Raw genomic sequence first — 16,713 nt, 5'->3', positions numbered from 1 at the left:
TGAGAGATAAACCAATGCAATTATGGTATTCATACACACACACACACAACACACACCGATTCAAGGCCTAAATGACCTTCAAGGTAAAAACCGACTGAAAAATGGACATCAAGGTTAATATCATTGTCAGCTTTTGGCACGCCTCATTCATATGCAACACTTGGTAAGTAACTCCATGTCCCTAGCTGTCGACATCTTGCACAAACCAACCCCTCCCCACCGCCTCCTCGTCCACAGAGTCACCCCCACCCACTACCCACTCAACAGCAGTGTGTGTCCGACTCAGTGGGCCTCAGTCAGCAATCAAGGAGTTGGTCAGCCGCCGTCGGCACTTGGCTACATGCTGCTCCAGCGATGAGCGAGAGAGAGACAGAGGGAGACAGAGAGAAGGGGACTCGAGAGATTGAGATTCAGTCTCCAGCCTGGTTGTCTGGACAGTCAATCAGTTGGTGGGGCAACCGCAAGCCGCAACTGGCCGCCGGCAGCCGGCAGCCGGGCAACGACTTTGGCGACTGCGGGCCCCAAGTTTTTAGCGTCATCGGCACTGGCAGCTTGTCATGTCAGCCTGTACGAAAACTGTCAGAATTCGAGTTGAAGTCGCCGTTCAACTTGCTGCCTCGCTGCACATTGCCCAAGTTCCACACCAGCGACAAGTCCAACTTCAACTTTCAGCATCAGCATCAACTTCAAGTCCAAGTCCAAGTCCAAGTTCAATTCACAGCGTCGGCGTCGCATTTTTAATCAGCAGCGGCGCGTCTTAGTGATAATTACCAGACATTTTTGCTGCCCCAAAGCTGCCGCTGCCGCCGCCGCCGCCTTTTTCTTTTGCTCCTGTTCCTGTTCCTGTTGCTGTTGCTGCTAGCCTGCTGTTCCTGCTGTATAATTAATTACAAGTGCCGCGCTGATGTTGTGCTCGAGCCCATTATTCATTGACTTCAGTCTGCGGCGGCTGTTGCCGTCTTTCATTCTCTTGACTCTTATACTCCCCCCTTTCTCATGCATTGCTCCAAATTCATCACCACCAAAGCAATTTGTTGAAATTTCGGCCATTAGCAAGCGACAAAAAGCGCCAGCTTAATAAACCCAATAGGTGCAACATGATTGAGAAGACTTAAAAAAAACAATGAATAAAATCAGATAATAGTTTTCAAATTTTTGGAAATTATTATAATAAACCCAATTTGGGAAATTTAGAGTGTTTGGAAATTATTAAAAATATGTTTGGTACAGTTTAAAAGACTTCAATTTAATAAGTGCTTCATAGATGAGTTTTTAAGAAAAAGAAATGGAGGAAAATGTTAACAAAAATATATATTTGCTTAAAAATATTTGTTATTTTAAATTTTGTTTATTTAGCTACAAAAGCAGAGATCGTGGGAAACTTTAAAATAATTTATTCACAATATTTGAATATAATTACAAATATTCTGCGTTTGAAAACTGCATTTGACTGAAATTTTGATGCCAAATAAAATCAAGTTTTTAGCTTTAGTATTCCAGCACCCTCCACCCCATGGTATGTGAAATGTGCTTGCAAATTGAATGTGTGTTTTTCTTGAGGCATGCAGCGTTCAGTTTGCTGCATTGTTAATGTGCCAGCGAAAAAAAGATCCTGGCAAGGCAATGTTAAAAAACCTGACACTTGGCTAAAGCCGAAAAGGCCAGTGCAAAAGCAGTTTGCCATTTTGCCAACATATGGCAAATTTGCCCACTGACTGCATGTCAACAACGGCAGCAACGGCAACAACGGCAACAACAGCAACAACAACGGCAACAACAGCCACAAAACCCATTTAAGTTCAAAGCGCGACAACCGCCAGAGAATGAGAAGTTGAAGCTTGAAACTGAAGTTGCAGCTCGGAGAACTTGCAACTTGTGGCTGAAGCTGGAGCGGGAGCGCTATGCCAGCCAGCTGAGCCCGATCATTATCTGAGTCGCATATCTATTTGCGATTACGTGGAGCAGGCAGGCAGACAGACAGACAGACAGACAGACACACAGACACAGAGACAGACAGAGAGTTGGTCGAGGCTGTCAGTCGTGGGAGTTAGTTGGCGCAATTGGCTGGCGATGGCAGGCAATTGGCAACGTGGGCGCTGTGAAACAGACAAATGTCAAAATGACGCGCTTTGTTGTTGATCATATTTACCGCACAAGCCAAAGTACGACTGCCAGTCTCGGTTCGAAAGCAACAACGAACTTGGCCTAAATGCAATTAGTATTCAAATGTAGACGCGCCAGTCGAGCACAAAAGCCAAAACGAGTCATCAACAGCAGCTCAGCTCTCAGCTCAGCACCACAAAAGTCATTTTTGCCGACATTGTGACTTGTAGAGCGCAGGGAGAGTGTGGTGTGGTGGGGCAGAGCTGGAGTCACACTGTTTACACGCTAAAAAATGCGTCTAGGCTCTGGCTTGCTTTAGAAATTCGCCGTAATTTAGCGCACGCATTTTGCATTTTAAACGATGACGATGACGATGATGGCGATGGTGACTTCTGATTAATTCCGACAAATTCGTTTGACTAATTGCAAGAAAAGAGAAGAAGGAAATAAATAAAATACATTGCAGTGTGGAGCAGGGTTGAAATTCTGTGTAAACGCACACCTTATCGGCCGCAATTAAATGACCAGTCAGCCCCAGTTGGATTACAAAATCATCTCTACGTGACTCTAACTTATCCAGAGCCAGAGCTGTTGGAGTCACAGCCAGAGTTAGAGCGTGTCCATCGGCATTGGCTCTGATGATTCAATATATGGTTATTCGCTGCATATTAAGCAGACTCGCATATGGTCTCTCTCTCTGTATATATGTATGTATATATATCTGTCTGTCTGTCCAGTTACATAACCATAAAGAAAGTCAACGCATTGCGTTCGTTTCAGGCGCCATTAAATGTCTCCACTCTGCCCGGTTGTAAATTTAACAACCGAGTTATGACAACTGCCAGCAATTAAAATTGACAATTGATACGACAGACAACAACAACAACAACAACAAAAATTGAGAGAGAAGCCAACGGAAAGCTGTCCACTGCGGGGAGGGATAATAAACGATGTTGTTTCTATGTATTCATTTTTATGACTGATAGGCGCCATGTCAATTCACGTTTACACGTGACTCTTATTGTGATGTGACACGACATAAGTGACTAGATTATTCCTGCCCCCCGAGACTGGACCGTAGTGATTTAAAGTTGTATTTGAAATTTGTTATTTTTACTCCTCAGCAATTAAATGTTATTTATCGAGATATATAAATTCCCCAAAAATAAATTTTATAAAATATAGGAAAGCTGAAAAGATATTTAGCTGAGTGTTTCTAAGTGAATCACTATTTTATTTTCTGGCCTCTATCCTAATAACATTAAAGCCACATTTCTTTTTGCTTCAATTGGCTTCATCCCACATAAACCCTCAACAAATGTGTTGACTGTTCACAGTCATTATAGTTAATGTGGTCTATCCATATCTTTTTCGCCAACACTAGTTATCTCATGTTGGGCTACAATTCATCTGTAATGTTTTTGTTTTTTTTTCCATCGCACATTTCTTTTTATTGTGGGACACTAGTTGGAAATTTGCTGAAACTAATTGCTGCAAACGCTGGCCAAGAGCGGATGACAGCAACAATAACCATATGAGGTGCTCAGATGAGAGACCAGATGAGAACTCGGCCAGAGATGGGTTTGTGCCCAATTGCGTTTTGGGCGGCAAATATGACAATTGGCGGCATTATTAAAAATGCTACGTGCGCTAAATCTACCGACATCAGCCAAATGGCCAACAAAAAAAAAAAACAAAAAGAAACGAGAAAAAAGGGAGACGACAACGCAGAGTCCAAAACAGGTGAAATGCGCGACAGTAAATGGGCGTCTGTCCCCCTCCGCCCTCCGTGTTCTTCCCCCTTTAAATAGACATGCGTTGGCTAAGAGAGATAGGGAGAGAGATGGTTGGGGAGGGGAGGGGTAGATGGGTAGATGGGTTGACAGTTGCTGATAGCGCACTCAATTTGCATTTTTGGAGAGACGAGCAAAAATGTGGAAAAACGTTAAAGCGTAGAAAAAAAATAGTCAACGGGTGCCAGCAATTACTTTTTATAACTTTCTAGCTGCCACTTCAATCTCAGCCAAAAAATTAGTTTGCCTCGCGCTGATTTCAGCTTAAAAGTCGGGTTGGTTCAGGGAGGGGTGGTGGTGCAGTAAAATAAAGTGACAGGGTTGGTTGGTTTCGTAGTTTTTCAGGTGGCAAGCAAACATTAACATAATATTATGAAGGGATTTTAATTAAAAAATCTCGAAAGCATTTGTTCTGTCATACTCAACAAAGTCGTTTCATATCGGACGTGTGTGCACTGAGAGAAATTACAGGAAAGTCAAAAGATATAGCCCACAAAATTGTAGAGATGAGAAAAAGTAATAAGAAAATAGAAATACATTTTTCTAATTGATCTAAGAGTTCAACTTCACTTTTTGTATGTTTAATTCATTCAAAAGAGTTTATTTAATTAATTATTTTCATTTTCTTTATGCACAATTGAAGATTTCTCCATGTGTCATTAGGGGTCCATCTTGTGTCGTGGGGCATTTAAGTCTGCCATCCGGCACAGACAATTAAAAACCCTCTGCAGAGTTTGCCATTTGCCGTTTTATAAGCACAGATTACAGCTTTACGTAACGCATACGGAGACACAAGACAAGGCACAGGACACAGGACACACACACACAGGACATTGAGTTCAGAGCCAGACGACACACAACGTCCGATAAGCGACCGCAGACAGGAATACGGGTTGGGTTACGGATTGGGTTACGGGCAATGTCTTTCTATCTACGTGCGAGTTCGAGTCTGTGTGTGTTTGCTGGTGTCTGTGTGTGTGTGTGTGTTGTGATTTTATGTTGCTCATAGTCATTCTCAGCTAGCCCCTCTGCTCCTCCTCTCTAAATTCTCGTCCTTGTCTGGCTGTCTTCTTTAATGACATTGCATCGCACTTATTTCTTTTTGACTTTTTTTTATACACATATTGTACTCGACTGTCTTTCCACCTTCCACCTTGGCCAATGGGTGCGAGAGAGCCGGCGATAGAGTTGATGGCCAACTGTAAAAACTGATGATAGCTTAATTTTAGAGTTTTTAAATCGTTTCTGCATTTTTCCATACGTCGCCTTCATCTGGCCGCCATCTTCGCCTCCTTTCGCCAAACAATGTGATTTGGGCACAAAATCAGTTGCAAATTTGCATCGCAGACCGCTCAAAATGAAGTCATTCAATGGGTGGCAACTCCAAACAAACTGCAGCCTCACATAGAAAGAGACAGAGCGACTAAAGAGAGAGACAGGGGAATAGCTATTAAATATGCATTGCACGGACAAACAGCAGGTGATCATGTACAACGATGGCTGTGTCATCACATTTCAGATTTTCGTATAGTTTTCTCGACTATTTAACGGATTTTGCATTCGGAGAAAAAATACTCGTCAGCTTATGGGAATGTGAATTAAGTGAAGAGAGTGTGGGCAAAATGCAAATGATTGTGGCAAATATTTGGCTGAGTTTCCATTTTTTAAATTCGAATAGTTATGCTAAGTCGATGTATAAGTAAGCATATTGCAATACACTCACTCATTGTGCTCCCTTGCCTTTAATCCTCCCAGACAAATAATGTTATTAATATATTGTTAGTGATTTTTATTCTACAAATATTCGTCTACTTTTTCTAGCAAGTATATCCTTAAAATGATATTATTTTAATAAGATATTTATATTTCGTTTTTTTGTTAATAATTTAATGTTATTAAATTCCCGAACCCAGCGAAACAATCTTCTTTCAATGCCCAGTTAGAGAATAATTTGTAAGAAGTCGTAATTCTTTACACAAATATGCGACCGCAAAGAGAATTATGCAAATGCAAATAGAGAAACTGTTGTGGGGTTTGCCACATAATCGACATTGTCAAGAGCCTCCTCCCCCCAGAAATGTGTTCAATTTGGACAATTTGTAATAGAAATGGAATGAAATGTGTCCGTAATGTGGCATAGTCATAGCCACATTCCTGTCTGCACCGTATAATTTAATACTTCATCAATGTTAAGCAACCATTTAGTATGGTAATGAACCGAAAAGGAAACCCCAATGCCAAATTGCGAAAAACCCTTTCGAGACGAACACATCAACAGAATGATAAAAAAAAAAGAAAACAGAAAGAGAAATGTTGAAATTGAAACCGTTTATGGAAATTGGAAAATTACGCGCGAGACAATCGGACAAACGCATAATAAATTCGAGAATTTCCATATATGCGGCCGGATGTGAGTGCCATATATATAAAAATATGGCAACGCCAACATCGTAAAAGCAAAATCTGAGCGCAAAGTCCGTCATTACAGCAAGCAGCAGGATTGCGGGACAAATGAGCTGGCAGCGAACTGCGAACAGCAAACCGGAAACGGAAATATATCCCAATTTGCACGAAGCAGAGACGACAGAGAGACAGAGAGAGATAGAGAGAGAGAGAGAGAGAGAGAGAGAGAGAGAGAGAGAGAGAGAGAGAGAGTGGAGGAGGCGCAGCTAGGAGTGGGCGTGGCTGTTAACGCATTTACAAGCCTCGGCGACGACGACAATAAAATATCACCAAGATTATCTGGCCAGAAGAAGAGCAGGGCCACGCTTTTACTTTGCATAATAAGCCGGATTATGGAACCCGTACCAGTCCCCCATCCCCTTCCACATACCACCCCATCCCCTACCAGACACCCAGCAACGACTTTGACAATTGATTGCGCAGCTCAATGAGGAAATGCGCCAAGGATAGGTGGTGGCTGGGGGTGCTTGGATTGTATGGCCTGGCAAATGGCATGGAAAAATGTATTTGACGAATCGCATTGGCAGTAAGTAAAATTTCCGCTATAAATTCAATGTTATACAGGGTATACAAGCGCATGTAGAAATTTATCATATTTGCTTGACGTCTCTTGACTTCTCTAATGCTTTTTATGCTTTTTTATGTTTGAAATCACTTACGAGTTTTGCGCTTTGGTCAGCGGAAGTGGCCATAAAATGGCCATGCTGCCATTTTTATGCCCATAAATTCGGCTGTGAAATTGAAACTTAAAATGCGTAAAGTATACGCCCCCACGCCCCTTCTGCGCTGCGCCTCTCTGGCACTCTCTGCTCTGCCACTCTCAGCGGCCTCGGGCGAGCAGTTTCAATTTTTATGCACATTTTATATGCCTACTGTAAATTGCTGTCCAGCCACGCCCACTCGTACACAGGGGGGCCCCCCTACCCCATCAACTTTCACAGCTGTACGCTCAAGTTCAAAGGCCAGAGGCGCTCACAAATGTTGCGGCATTTTCTTTTGGCCACTTTTGTCTATGGCCGCCGCTGTCGAAATTCCACGTTCGCAATCGTCATAAATCTTATGGCCACATCTTGAATTTATGTGAATCCCCACTCCACACCCCACCCCATCCCACACCCAGCCCCCATCAGCAGCCCCACACTCCAAGTTACGCATTCTGTGGCTGTGTTTTGTGGCTTAGATTACTTAGTTCGCGCCACTTCGATGGCGGCTGTGTGAAACAGCTGACGGCTTTTGGCTATTGATTTTTGTGATTCTTGTGCTTATTGAATTTGTTTGCTGACCAAAGTTTTTTAATCAAAATCCTAGTTGGCTTTAAGTGCTCCTTGCTGCTGCTCAAGAAAAACGAGAAAAACCAAAAAAAACAAATGACACAAAAGTCTTGGCAACAATTTGAAACGTTTTAATTCTAAGCAATCAAACACACAAAAGACAAAAGCATTTTCTAAAGCGTAAAGTATTTGCAGCAAAATCTGGGCTTGGCCTGGCTACCGGCTAAGGGCTGTGGTATGCCAAAGAGCTCAGCCCTTAACTAAGGGCAGTTTTCATTAGTTGCTCGCCGGAGCGGACAGCGAGCGCTAAGACAATCAAAGGTGAGCGGTTGCCTCTGTTGCCTCTCTTGCTTGGCATTTCTTTTATTTTCCGCATGGCTGGCACAGCACACAAGCATCACGTGGTCAGAAACCCAAACCCAAACTCCAACCAACCTCAACCCGCCACGACCATAACCCCTAGACACCTGCAGCTGCATCCTTTGGATTGCTGTAGCCAAAGCCAGAGCCAGAGCCAAAGCCAATGCTAACGCCGCCATCAAAATTGACGTCTGCCAAATATAAATAAAAAATGTAAGCAAATCCGGAATAAATAACAGCGTTGTCTAGAGATCTCAGCCCCCTCTCTCACCACTCCCTGCACCTCTTCACCCATACCTCAGTTGTCTGTGTGAAGTGCAGGCGTCGCTGCGTCTCGACTCGGCTGAAACGGCTACGTCAGCGTTATGGCAACCAGCAGAGATGCCACACCTTCATGCCACGTCCCGGGTCCTCCCGCCCCCCGCCTTCCCATCACGTGCTCACACTGTTGCACGTTGCGTATACGCTCAGTTGCACCGCAAAATGAGCGAAAATCGCGCCATCTATTTGCAATGGCCATTGTGGCCTTTTGTCTTTTGCAACAGACGTTTAATAAAATATAACCATTTAATTGGTACTGCTGGCAGGCCGGATATGCGTCCAGCATCAGCTATCAGCAAATTAAGAAACCATTAAAATAATCTTTAAGTCCACTGTGTAAATAAATATAGGTTTAACTTTGATTTCAAAGTATATATTATGAAAATATAATTATAATTTATTGTTCACAGTTCACAGCAAGCAAGAAAATACAGAGAGGGCAGAGAAAAAAGTACTAACGAAATTAAGGAAATCGGTTTAAGCTATAGGCTTAGTCTGAGTTTCTTCTTTTTCTTTGCTTACTTTTAGTCTGAGCTAAGTTTTGTATATAGTATTAAAATAGGACATACGTCATAGCAGCTATGCAAAGGATGACATTAAAGAATGCAAATAAATCAAACAAATAAAATAAATATAAATCTTTTGGTTTTTTCATATACTGCTTATATACTTCACCCTTAATTTCATGCAAGCATAAATAATTAAGCTTGACTCATTGTACGCGATAAGGCTCACATTATTTATGATTATGGGAGAGCGCTTAAATAATCTGTTCCGCTGAATGCATGGAATAGTTAGAATAATATACAAAGTGCTTATAAAAGGCGCAGACGACTCGATTCTTGAGCTTTGCTTGGCATAATCGGCGAATGAAGCAAGAAATAGTTGCGGAAGAATCAATTTAAAATGTTAAATAATATTTTGTTGCTCTCAATTGTGTTGTTGTTGAGTTTTCCAAACTCGTTGGCTATCAGTAAAAATCATGTGCAATCAACAAAAACCCAATATATGTTCCGTATAATAAACATCTACGAAAAACTGAAAAATAATTGTGTGTCAGTCAGAAACTTGCTTGTGGAAATTAATCGAAATCGCACACAGCAAGTAAAATTATATAAATCGATGATCCATCCAATAAAGCTCAAGAACGACGAAATAAATCAGGAATTGGTAACTTGTCAAAAGAATATAATTTAATAAAATACATGGAGCAGCAAATCCTATGTTTTCCTACCTAAATAAAACCATCAGCGAAACGAATACAAAACTGAACTTACAACAACAAACCATAAAGGAGCTAACAGAACAATTAAGTAAAACAACAGCCGAGTTGGATGAAGCAAATAAGGAAATTAAAGTGTTAAACTCATCGAATGCTGACAAGAATAATACCATAGCGAACCAGTTAGAAAACCTTGCAATCCTTGAAAAGCAAATCGAGGGCGATAAAACCGAAATTGAGAAATTGTCATCAAATGTGAAGGAAATGGCTGAGCAAATTGAGAAATTTAAATCTGAGCAGAGCTTAAATGCGGACAGAATTAAGCATCTGACTTCTGTGCTTGAAGCCTTTTCGACTTGCTGCCAGGCTTCCAGCTGTTTGCCATTTGGCAACTCAAACAATGTGCATATGATTAAGGTGTCCGGCTATCAAGAACCCTTTCAAGTACTATGCAATGGCAAATCGGTAGCTGGTCACGGCTGGACTGTCATACAGCGAAGAATCAACGGCACTGTTGACTTCTATCGCAACTGGTCGGAGTATAAACAAGGATTTGGGGATTTGAACGGCGAGTTTTTCATCGGTTTGGAGAAGCTGCATCATATGACAACAGCCGAGCGGCAGGAACTCTATATCTATCTGGAGGACTTTGACGGGGTCTCGCATTATGCCAAATATGACAACTTTATCGTCGGCACTGAGCAGGAATCGTATGCCCTAAAATCGCTGGGTAATTACGACGGTGATGTCGAAAATGCAATGCGTTTCAATAAGGGTCAAAAGTTCAGCACAAGCGATCGTGACAACGATAACGATCCAGAGGTTCACTGTGCTGAGGTGTTTCAAGGTGCCTGGTGGTACAACAGTTGCGGCCTTAGGTGAGTCAAACCAACAAATCTTATATCTAATTATGTATGAGAATATATATATATATTTCCTTTAATCTGCAGCAACTTGAACGGCATTTACCAAAAAGCTAACGAACAGCTACGATGATGCAGGCAAAGGCATATTTTGGGATACTGAAGACTGGCATGAAATGGATTATTCTCTGAAATCGGTTCAAATCATGATCCGTCCCAAAAAGCCAGAAAACTGAACCAAAGTGAACCAGAAAAAATACAGATTGAAGAGATGCGTGTTACAATTTTCAATTTCTTATTAAAAAATAAATATATATATATATATATGTGTAAAATGAAGCATTTATTAAAATTGTTACTTAAATTGAAAAGATTTTAGATCATTTCGCTCAGTGTGCTGTTCAAGTTCAGTTTGGCTGATAACGCGCTTAGTTTTTGCCAGATAACAGTGGCTCTTAGTTTCAATTTAAAAAGCATAAGCAGAATGTGCAGATATTTTTTGTATGTTTTAAAATGCACAGTTTTGCTGCCTGGCAGCAGACCAATTTCCTCAGAGCGAAGTAGAGCTCAGAGAGCAAGTCTCAGATTTGAGTTTGCAGCTCAAATTAAAAGCGCAACAAATGCTGGAGCTGCAAACGTTAAACATTGAATATGTGAGAAAACTCAAAGCTGCACAAAGCGGTCTCAAAGAATCTGACGAGTTCCAACCGAGCAGCTGTTTGCCCTTTGGCAGCACCACTGGCATCTATAGGATCAAATTATCTGGCATGGACACCGTCTATGGGCCCTGTGATGCTAATTTCTATCGCAATTGGAGCGATTATCGGCTCGGTGCGCTCAAGGGTGAGTTTTTCCTGGGCCTGGAAAAACTGCATCGGCTAACGGCCAGGCAACGTTATGAGCTCTATGTGCATCTGGAGGACCTTGAGGGAAACATACGATATGCTCACTATGACACCTTCAGCATTGGCAGCGAGCAAACCAGCTAGGAACTGAGCTCTTTGGGCAGATACAATGGCAACGCGGGCAACTCGATGGATTTGAGTGTTCTGCAGAAGTTTTCAACATGGGACAATGATAATGACAGCTGGCCGGAGAGCAGTTGTGCTAGAAGACATCACAGTGCCTGGTGGTATGCATCCTGTGCATTCTTCTGGTAGGTCTCTCAACAGCTCTCTCTCTCTCTCTCTCTCTCTTTTCTTCTTATCTAATTGGCTCTGTTTCTTTTGGCAGCAATCCTAATGGCAAAAACTTTAAGTGCCGACAACTGGGTGCTGTGCGGGGCAAGGCCATTATCTGGAACCACTGGCATGGCTTTGATAAATCACCCAAATTCGTACAACTCATGATAAGATCCATATCAGAAACCAATTATTGAGAATGGCGGTATTCTTAAAACCAAATACTCTCCACAATTAAATTCTGTATTTTTTAAAATATATATATACGCGCTATAAACCAGACATGGATGATTTTGTTTATAAAATGCACATGCAGATAGTCAAAGTTCAGAGTGCTTTTACATCACGGTTTGCATAATACTACATTTCAATTTGTAAACATGATTTGACTAGCAATATTAATGCAACAATTCGAAATACCGCTTAAACATTTTAAACATACTAAACATTTAATATATTAAAATCATAATCAAAATAGAACTCATTTTATTTGTTTGCGTGTAGCTGTCTGGCACTTAACGAGCTTCTGTTAGAACCTTGAGTCGATAAGAAAGAGACGCATATAAAAATGTATTCATATATATTATATATAAGCTATATATTTATATTTATATTTTGGCTGTTGCTAAAGATATGCTGTTTTAAGGAAGACTTACTGCAAGTAATCAGTTTTCAATTTCAATTGAAAAATATGGTGTCAGCTGTCAGGGAGCTTGGCAAGGGGGCAAGCAGTAATTAATTCAGACAGTCGACAGTGCAAAGATTCACACCAAATGGAAATAGACTCGGCGGGGAGCGAAATCGAAAGAATGTAATGTGGAAAAGACAACAATGTGCGTTTGCCCAAATGGCTGCAATCAATTAACCGGCAGCAGAGTCAAATAGGCAGCACCATGTCGATGTCCCCAGCTGATGTCAGCAAAGCTGTGTGATAGTAATGCTGAAATAGAATTCCCATAGTCAGAGCCATTCTCTAGACTCTAATTCTAGCGAATTAATGAACAACACAGCAGCAGCAGCAGCAGCAGCAGCAATCGCAGTAAATAGCAAGGGGAAGACGACAGAGGGCAGGGGGCATGATTGCCTCATATTTGCATATTCATGTGTCAAAGGAGCTGCTGCGCTGATTGCTCAAGGATCACTAAATGTAACTGTGCACTCTGTGTAACTCCAGCTGTATCTGTATCTGTATCTGTATCTGCAGCAATTGCTTCCGCTTAACTGGTCAACGAAATTTGTGTGCAAATGTGTTGGTTGCTGTTGCTGTTGCTGTTAGTTTAATTAGTTGTTCAGTTTGTCTAGCTAAGTGAGTGTCTGGTAAATAGAAAAGAAACCTACAAGATGAAGAAGAGGAAGGAGAAGCAGTCAGCCAGCTAGCAATACTCCTCTAATGGAACTAAACTTTGAGAAAATGCGTTTCGCCTGTTAATGGACGGCTACGCAATGGCAACAGCAACAGCAACAGCATCAGCATCAGCAGCTCATTTGATATTCCCTTTTCCATGCTAATATGGCATGCACTCAATGTGCAAATAGTTTGAGAGCTCAACTACAAAATGAACTACAAACTAACTCAGTGCCTCTCCGACTCTAGAAAGCCTAACGGCATCTGAGAACGCATCTAAGGTGGCTGCCACAACAGCAACTCCATGAAACTAGTGTCTGTTGTCTGGCTGGTCTAAAACTTGTGGTACTTTTGGTCAGCATCTAAAGATACATTTGAAAACGGCTTAAGGCTTTTCAATTGCTCTGAGCTCAAGTATGCAAAACTAATAAGCTACCTGGAAATGATTGACAAGAAGTTTGAGTTCAAGCAGACTTAGTAATAGCCTGATTCCACTATCAATATTTCTTACATTCTCGAATAAGGGACAAAATTCTGTGCATTCAACAGTCGTTAAGTAAGCTGCCAGTCCGCTCTCCACTCTCATTTTTTCGAAGATTCATAATTTAATATTATCAAAACAGAAAAGTGGAGCTTTAAGCAAATAATGTTAAATTGAGTCTACAAATGAGTCACAATCATATTTTTCATAATTAATACACATATAAAATCATAATCAAAGTAAATATCTTTGTTTTAAATGGCTTTTATCAAACAAAAAAGCATATTTTAGACGAATACATTTATTTTGCATAGATTTATTGAAACACGAGTATGATGGAGTATACAAAAGTTGTTAAATATTTCTATATATTGAATATATGAAATCTAGTTAGCACAGTTTACGTTCTTTTGTGTATATTGAATGCACTCGCCCGTTGCTAATAGAAGCTTTTGAAGCACTTTGTGAGCACATTCCGAATGCCAAAATAAAATGCTATACATTTTGGGTAAAGTTTGCAATTGATAGCTGTATCATAAACTAACGCCGACTCGCTTTTAAAACTATTGCAAAACATCAAAAAAATAAAAAATAAAAGGAAGAACAAAAGGCTATTCGCCTTTCCCCTTTCACCCTCCCCCAGCCATCGAAAGGCAGGCAGTCAAACGCCCTGTGGATGCAGACAGGCAAACACAAATGCAATTCAGAGGCAGCTCTCGGACACCAGGCAGGCTGGTGGCAGGAAGCAAAACTGGTTGCAACTGGGGGCAGGCAAGCGATTTGTGGAGGAGGTGGGAGCGGTGCCAAACTTTGTGGCATAAACTTTTAATGAGTTCTTTTTATATTTGCGATTTGCATGGCCACGCCCCCGATTTGTCACACAAATGAAATCTGCTAGAGCGAAATTGCATTAAAGTTGCCACCGCTGTTGTTGTTGCTATTGTCCCTTGTAAATTATTCACCCGCTGCAGCCCACTTCAATGACATTGCCTACTTTCAAAGTTTTGGTCAAAGCGTTACCCCTGTCCTTCCCCGTCCCCATCCCCGTCCCCCTCCCACTACCCCTACCAACGACCCGCTCGATCTTTGCCTGTTTTGCGTCTCCGGCTCAATGATGAGCGCAAAACAAAAATTGCGAAATAAAATAAATAAATATGCTTGAGCGCAAAAACTTTTAAATTGAAAATGCGCTTTGAATATTTCAGCGTTTTGCCATTCGCAATTCACATTTCGTATTTTGCAGCATTTTGCAGCACTGCCAGCGCGCACTTCCTGTCCGCCATCTTGTGCGCCATTGCACTTTGCTAACAGCCAACTGCTAACTATACTTGTGCCGCTTGTGCTGGTGCTGCTGCTGCTGCTGCTGCTCATCTTCGCTTCGGCTTTCGGCAAGCGGCGAAAATAATTTGAAATTTTAATTAAAAGTATTTTTGGGCAAAAGTTGCGGCGCTGCCAGCGGCTCTGCTTTCTATCAGCAGGCAAATACGACAAAATCAAAGAAACAACCAAGAACAAAAAAGCTAAGAAATAAAGCATAAAAAAAGATTAAGTAAAATTCCAACACAAAGCTAGGGAAAAACTATTTCCGGCCCTTTCATTTAATTTGCCACTCGCTCGGCCCGCTCGCATCTCGGCGTCAATTTTAATATTGCCGCCAAAGGCAAAAATGCGCACTTGAACACTCGACTCGACTCGAACAGTCGCCGGAGACGAAAAGTCCGGACATGTTGCAGCTTGCAACTGTAGCCAATGCGAGCTTATGTGCCTGTTAGACCGTTTATACGTAATGGCATATTGTGATATCGTACTAAAAGTTTGCTAACATTAATTGTACCCACTTAATTAGCCCATTCAGCCATAAAATGGCGAGTAATTATTCGCTGGACTGGTTAGACTTTGAAAGTTGTTTAGTATTAAATAACTAGTTCACTAATATATAAATTTACTTCATATAAAAAGAGCGGCGCCCGCTGATAGTTTAATATCAACACGAGAATACATTTTTGACTACAACTTGAGCGTTTCTTAGCTGCTCTTTATGAAATTTATGCCAGTAATATATATTATTTGGAAGTCTCTGCTTTTAATAATATGGTGACTTTTATTACTATCTAAAATGTATCGATATGTATCAATATTCCCGAAACTTCTTTTCCAAATTTTTGAAGTCTCTAGTTATCATAGTATCTGAGATCCTAATCAAGAATACTTTTACTTTCTACTTTAGCAGAAAATCATTATGTCCTTTTTACACAATTTTAATGGGTTCGTGGTTATGGCTTTAAGAGGTATTCGCTCTTGATGTGTGGTAATATATAAGAATTCCTTCCAAAAATTGAATTGTGTATACATATTTCTATGCATTTGAAAGCTTATTTAACACAAGACTATATAACACAAGCTAACTAATAAAACCCTAAGTTAGTAATGTAATAACGAAATTCACATGGAATTCTGGGAGATCAAACTTAACGTGACGTTGAATCATCCTCACAGGTACTCTCAATGAGCCAAAACCAAAAGCTGTTTTTCGATTTCATTGATCGCAATAAGAGTGCACGCATAAACGTTAGATGTTCGTGCTGCGTTTGCTCTGCATGCGTATGTGCATAAAAACTATTGCCACTAGTTCATGTCGCTGCTGGCTGACAATGCGTTTCTCTTCCTTTTTTTCTGTCTTTTCTAGCTGTAATTAAACCTTAGTAGTTGCTGAAGCAAAAATGAAGAAGGAAGGAAGCCTTAAGGCAGCCAGTGACGATGGTTAGCGGTTGGGGACAGAGACAGAGACGGCGACGGCGACAGTGACGGAGTTGGTGTTGGGGACGCTTTCAGCTCTTAGCACAAGAAAGAAAGAAACTTTATTAATAAAAGTTTTTCCTTTGGTATTTTACCCAAGTATTATTAAAAACTTTCATATACGTAACGTTGGCAATTCCATACGCCTTCATACACACACACACACACACACACACGTTATAGACGCATATGTTGACGGCTGTGCTTACATTCAGGCATTAAATTGCGAGGTCCTTTTTATGCATGTGACAATATTTATTGCAGTTGTTTTTGTTTTTATTTTTATTAATTTCGTTGTCATAGCATTGCCCCCTTCTTACACGTTTCGTAGTTGGAAAAGTGTTTCACAACAGTTTGCTTTCGCCTCTCTGCATGACTTATACAATATGCTTGCAATATCAGACAATATCCGACAGATTTCAGCCAGCACATTACTTATATTATTTTTAATTACTTGTACATAGAGCAGCTCACTATAAATACTTGCCGCCAAGTGGAATGTCCATCAAATATT

General features: G+C 41.0%; 2 protein-coding genes across 2 annotated transcripts; both read left to right on the top strand.

Annotated features, from left to right (window-relative positions):
- Nucleotides 1-9,223: 9,223 nt before the first annotated feature.
- On the top strand, nt 9,224-10,723 carry LOC6568979 (fibroleukin). Its single transcript, XM_001995179.3, has 2 exons — nt 9,224-10,411; nt 10,484-10,723. The coding sequence occupies exons 1-2, from the start codon at nt 9,534-9,536 to the stop codon at nt 10,527-10,529; spliced, it is 924 nt and encodes a 307-aa protein (XP_001995215.3). The 5' UTR covers nt 9,224-9,533; the 3' UTR covers nt 10,530-10,723.
- A 669-nt stretch (nt 10,724-11,392) lies between these two features.
- Nucleotides 11,393-11,852, top strand: LOC116805924 (fibrinogen-like protein 1). Its single transcript, XM_032741164.2, has 2 exons — nt 11,393-11,552; nt 11,630-11,852. Exons 1-2 carry the CDS (start codon nt 11,431-11,433, stop codon nt 11,772-11,774), a joined length of 267 nt encoding a protein of 88 aa, XP_032597055.1. The 5' UTR covers nt 11,393-11,430; the 3' UTR covers nt 11,775-11,852.
- Nucleotides 11,853-16,713: the final 4,861 nt, after the last annotated feature.

Source organism: Drosophila grimshawi, unplaced genomic scaffold (assembly GCF_018153295.1).
Source record: "Drosophila grimshawi isolate 15287-2541.00 unplaced genomic scaffold, ASM1815329v1 contig_1367, whole genome shotgun sequence".
NCBI lineage: Eukaryota > Metazoa > Arthropoda > Insecta > Diptera > Drosophilidae > Drosophila > Drosophila grimshawi.
Note: the sequence above shows the minus strand (reverse complement) of the source record. Positions and strands in the feature narration are given on the sequence as shown.

Bases quoted from the DNA above. Each gene is read 5' to 3' on its own strand.
- LOC6568979 (XM_001995179.3), top strand. From the start codon at position 9,534: ATGTTTTCCTACCTAAATAAAACCATCAGCGAAACGAATACAAAACTG. The intron at 10,412-10,483 runs GTGAGTCAAACC...TTTAATCTGCAG, and splicing joins TACAACAGTTGCGGCCTTAG to CAACTTGAACGGCATTTACC.
- LOC116805924 (XM_032741164.2), top strand. From the start codon at position 11,431: ATGGATTTGAGTGTTCTGCAGAAGTTTTCAACATGGGACAATGATAAT. The intron at 11,553-11,629 runs GTAGGTCTCTCA...TTCTTTTGGCAG, and splicing joins GCATCCTGTGCATTCTTCTG to CAATCCTAATGGCAAAAACT.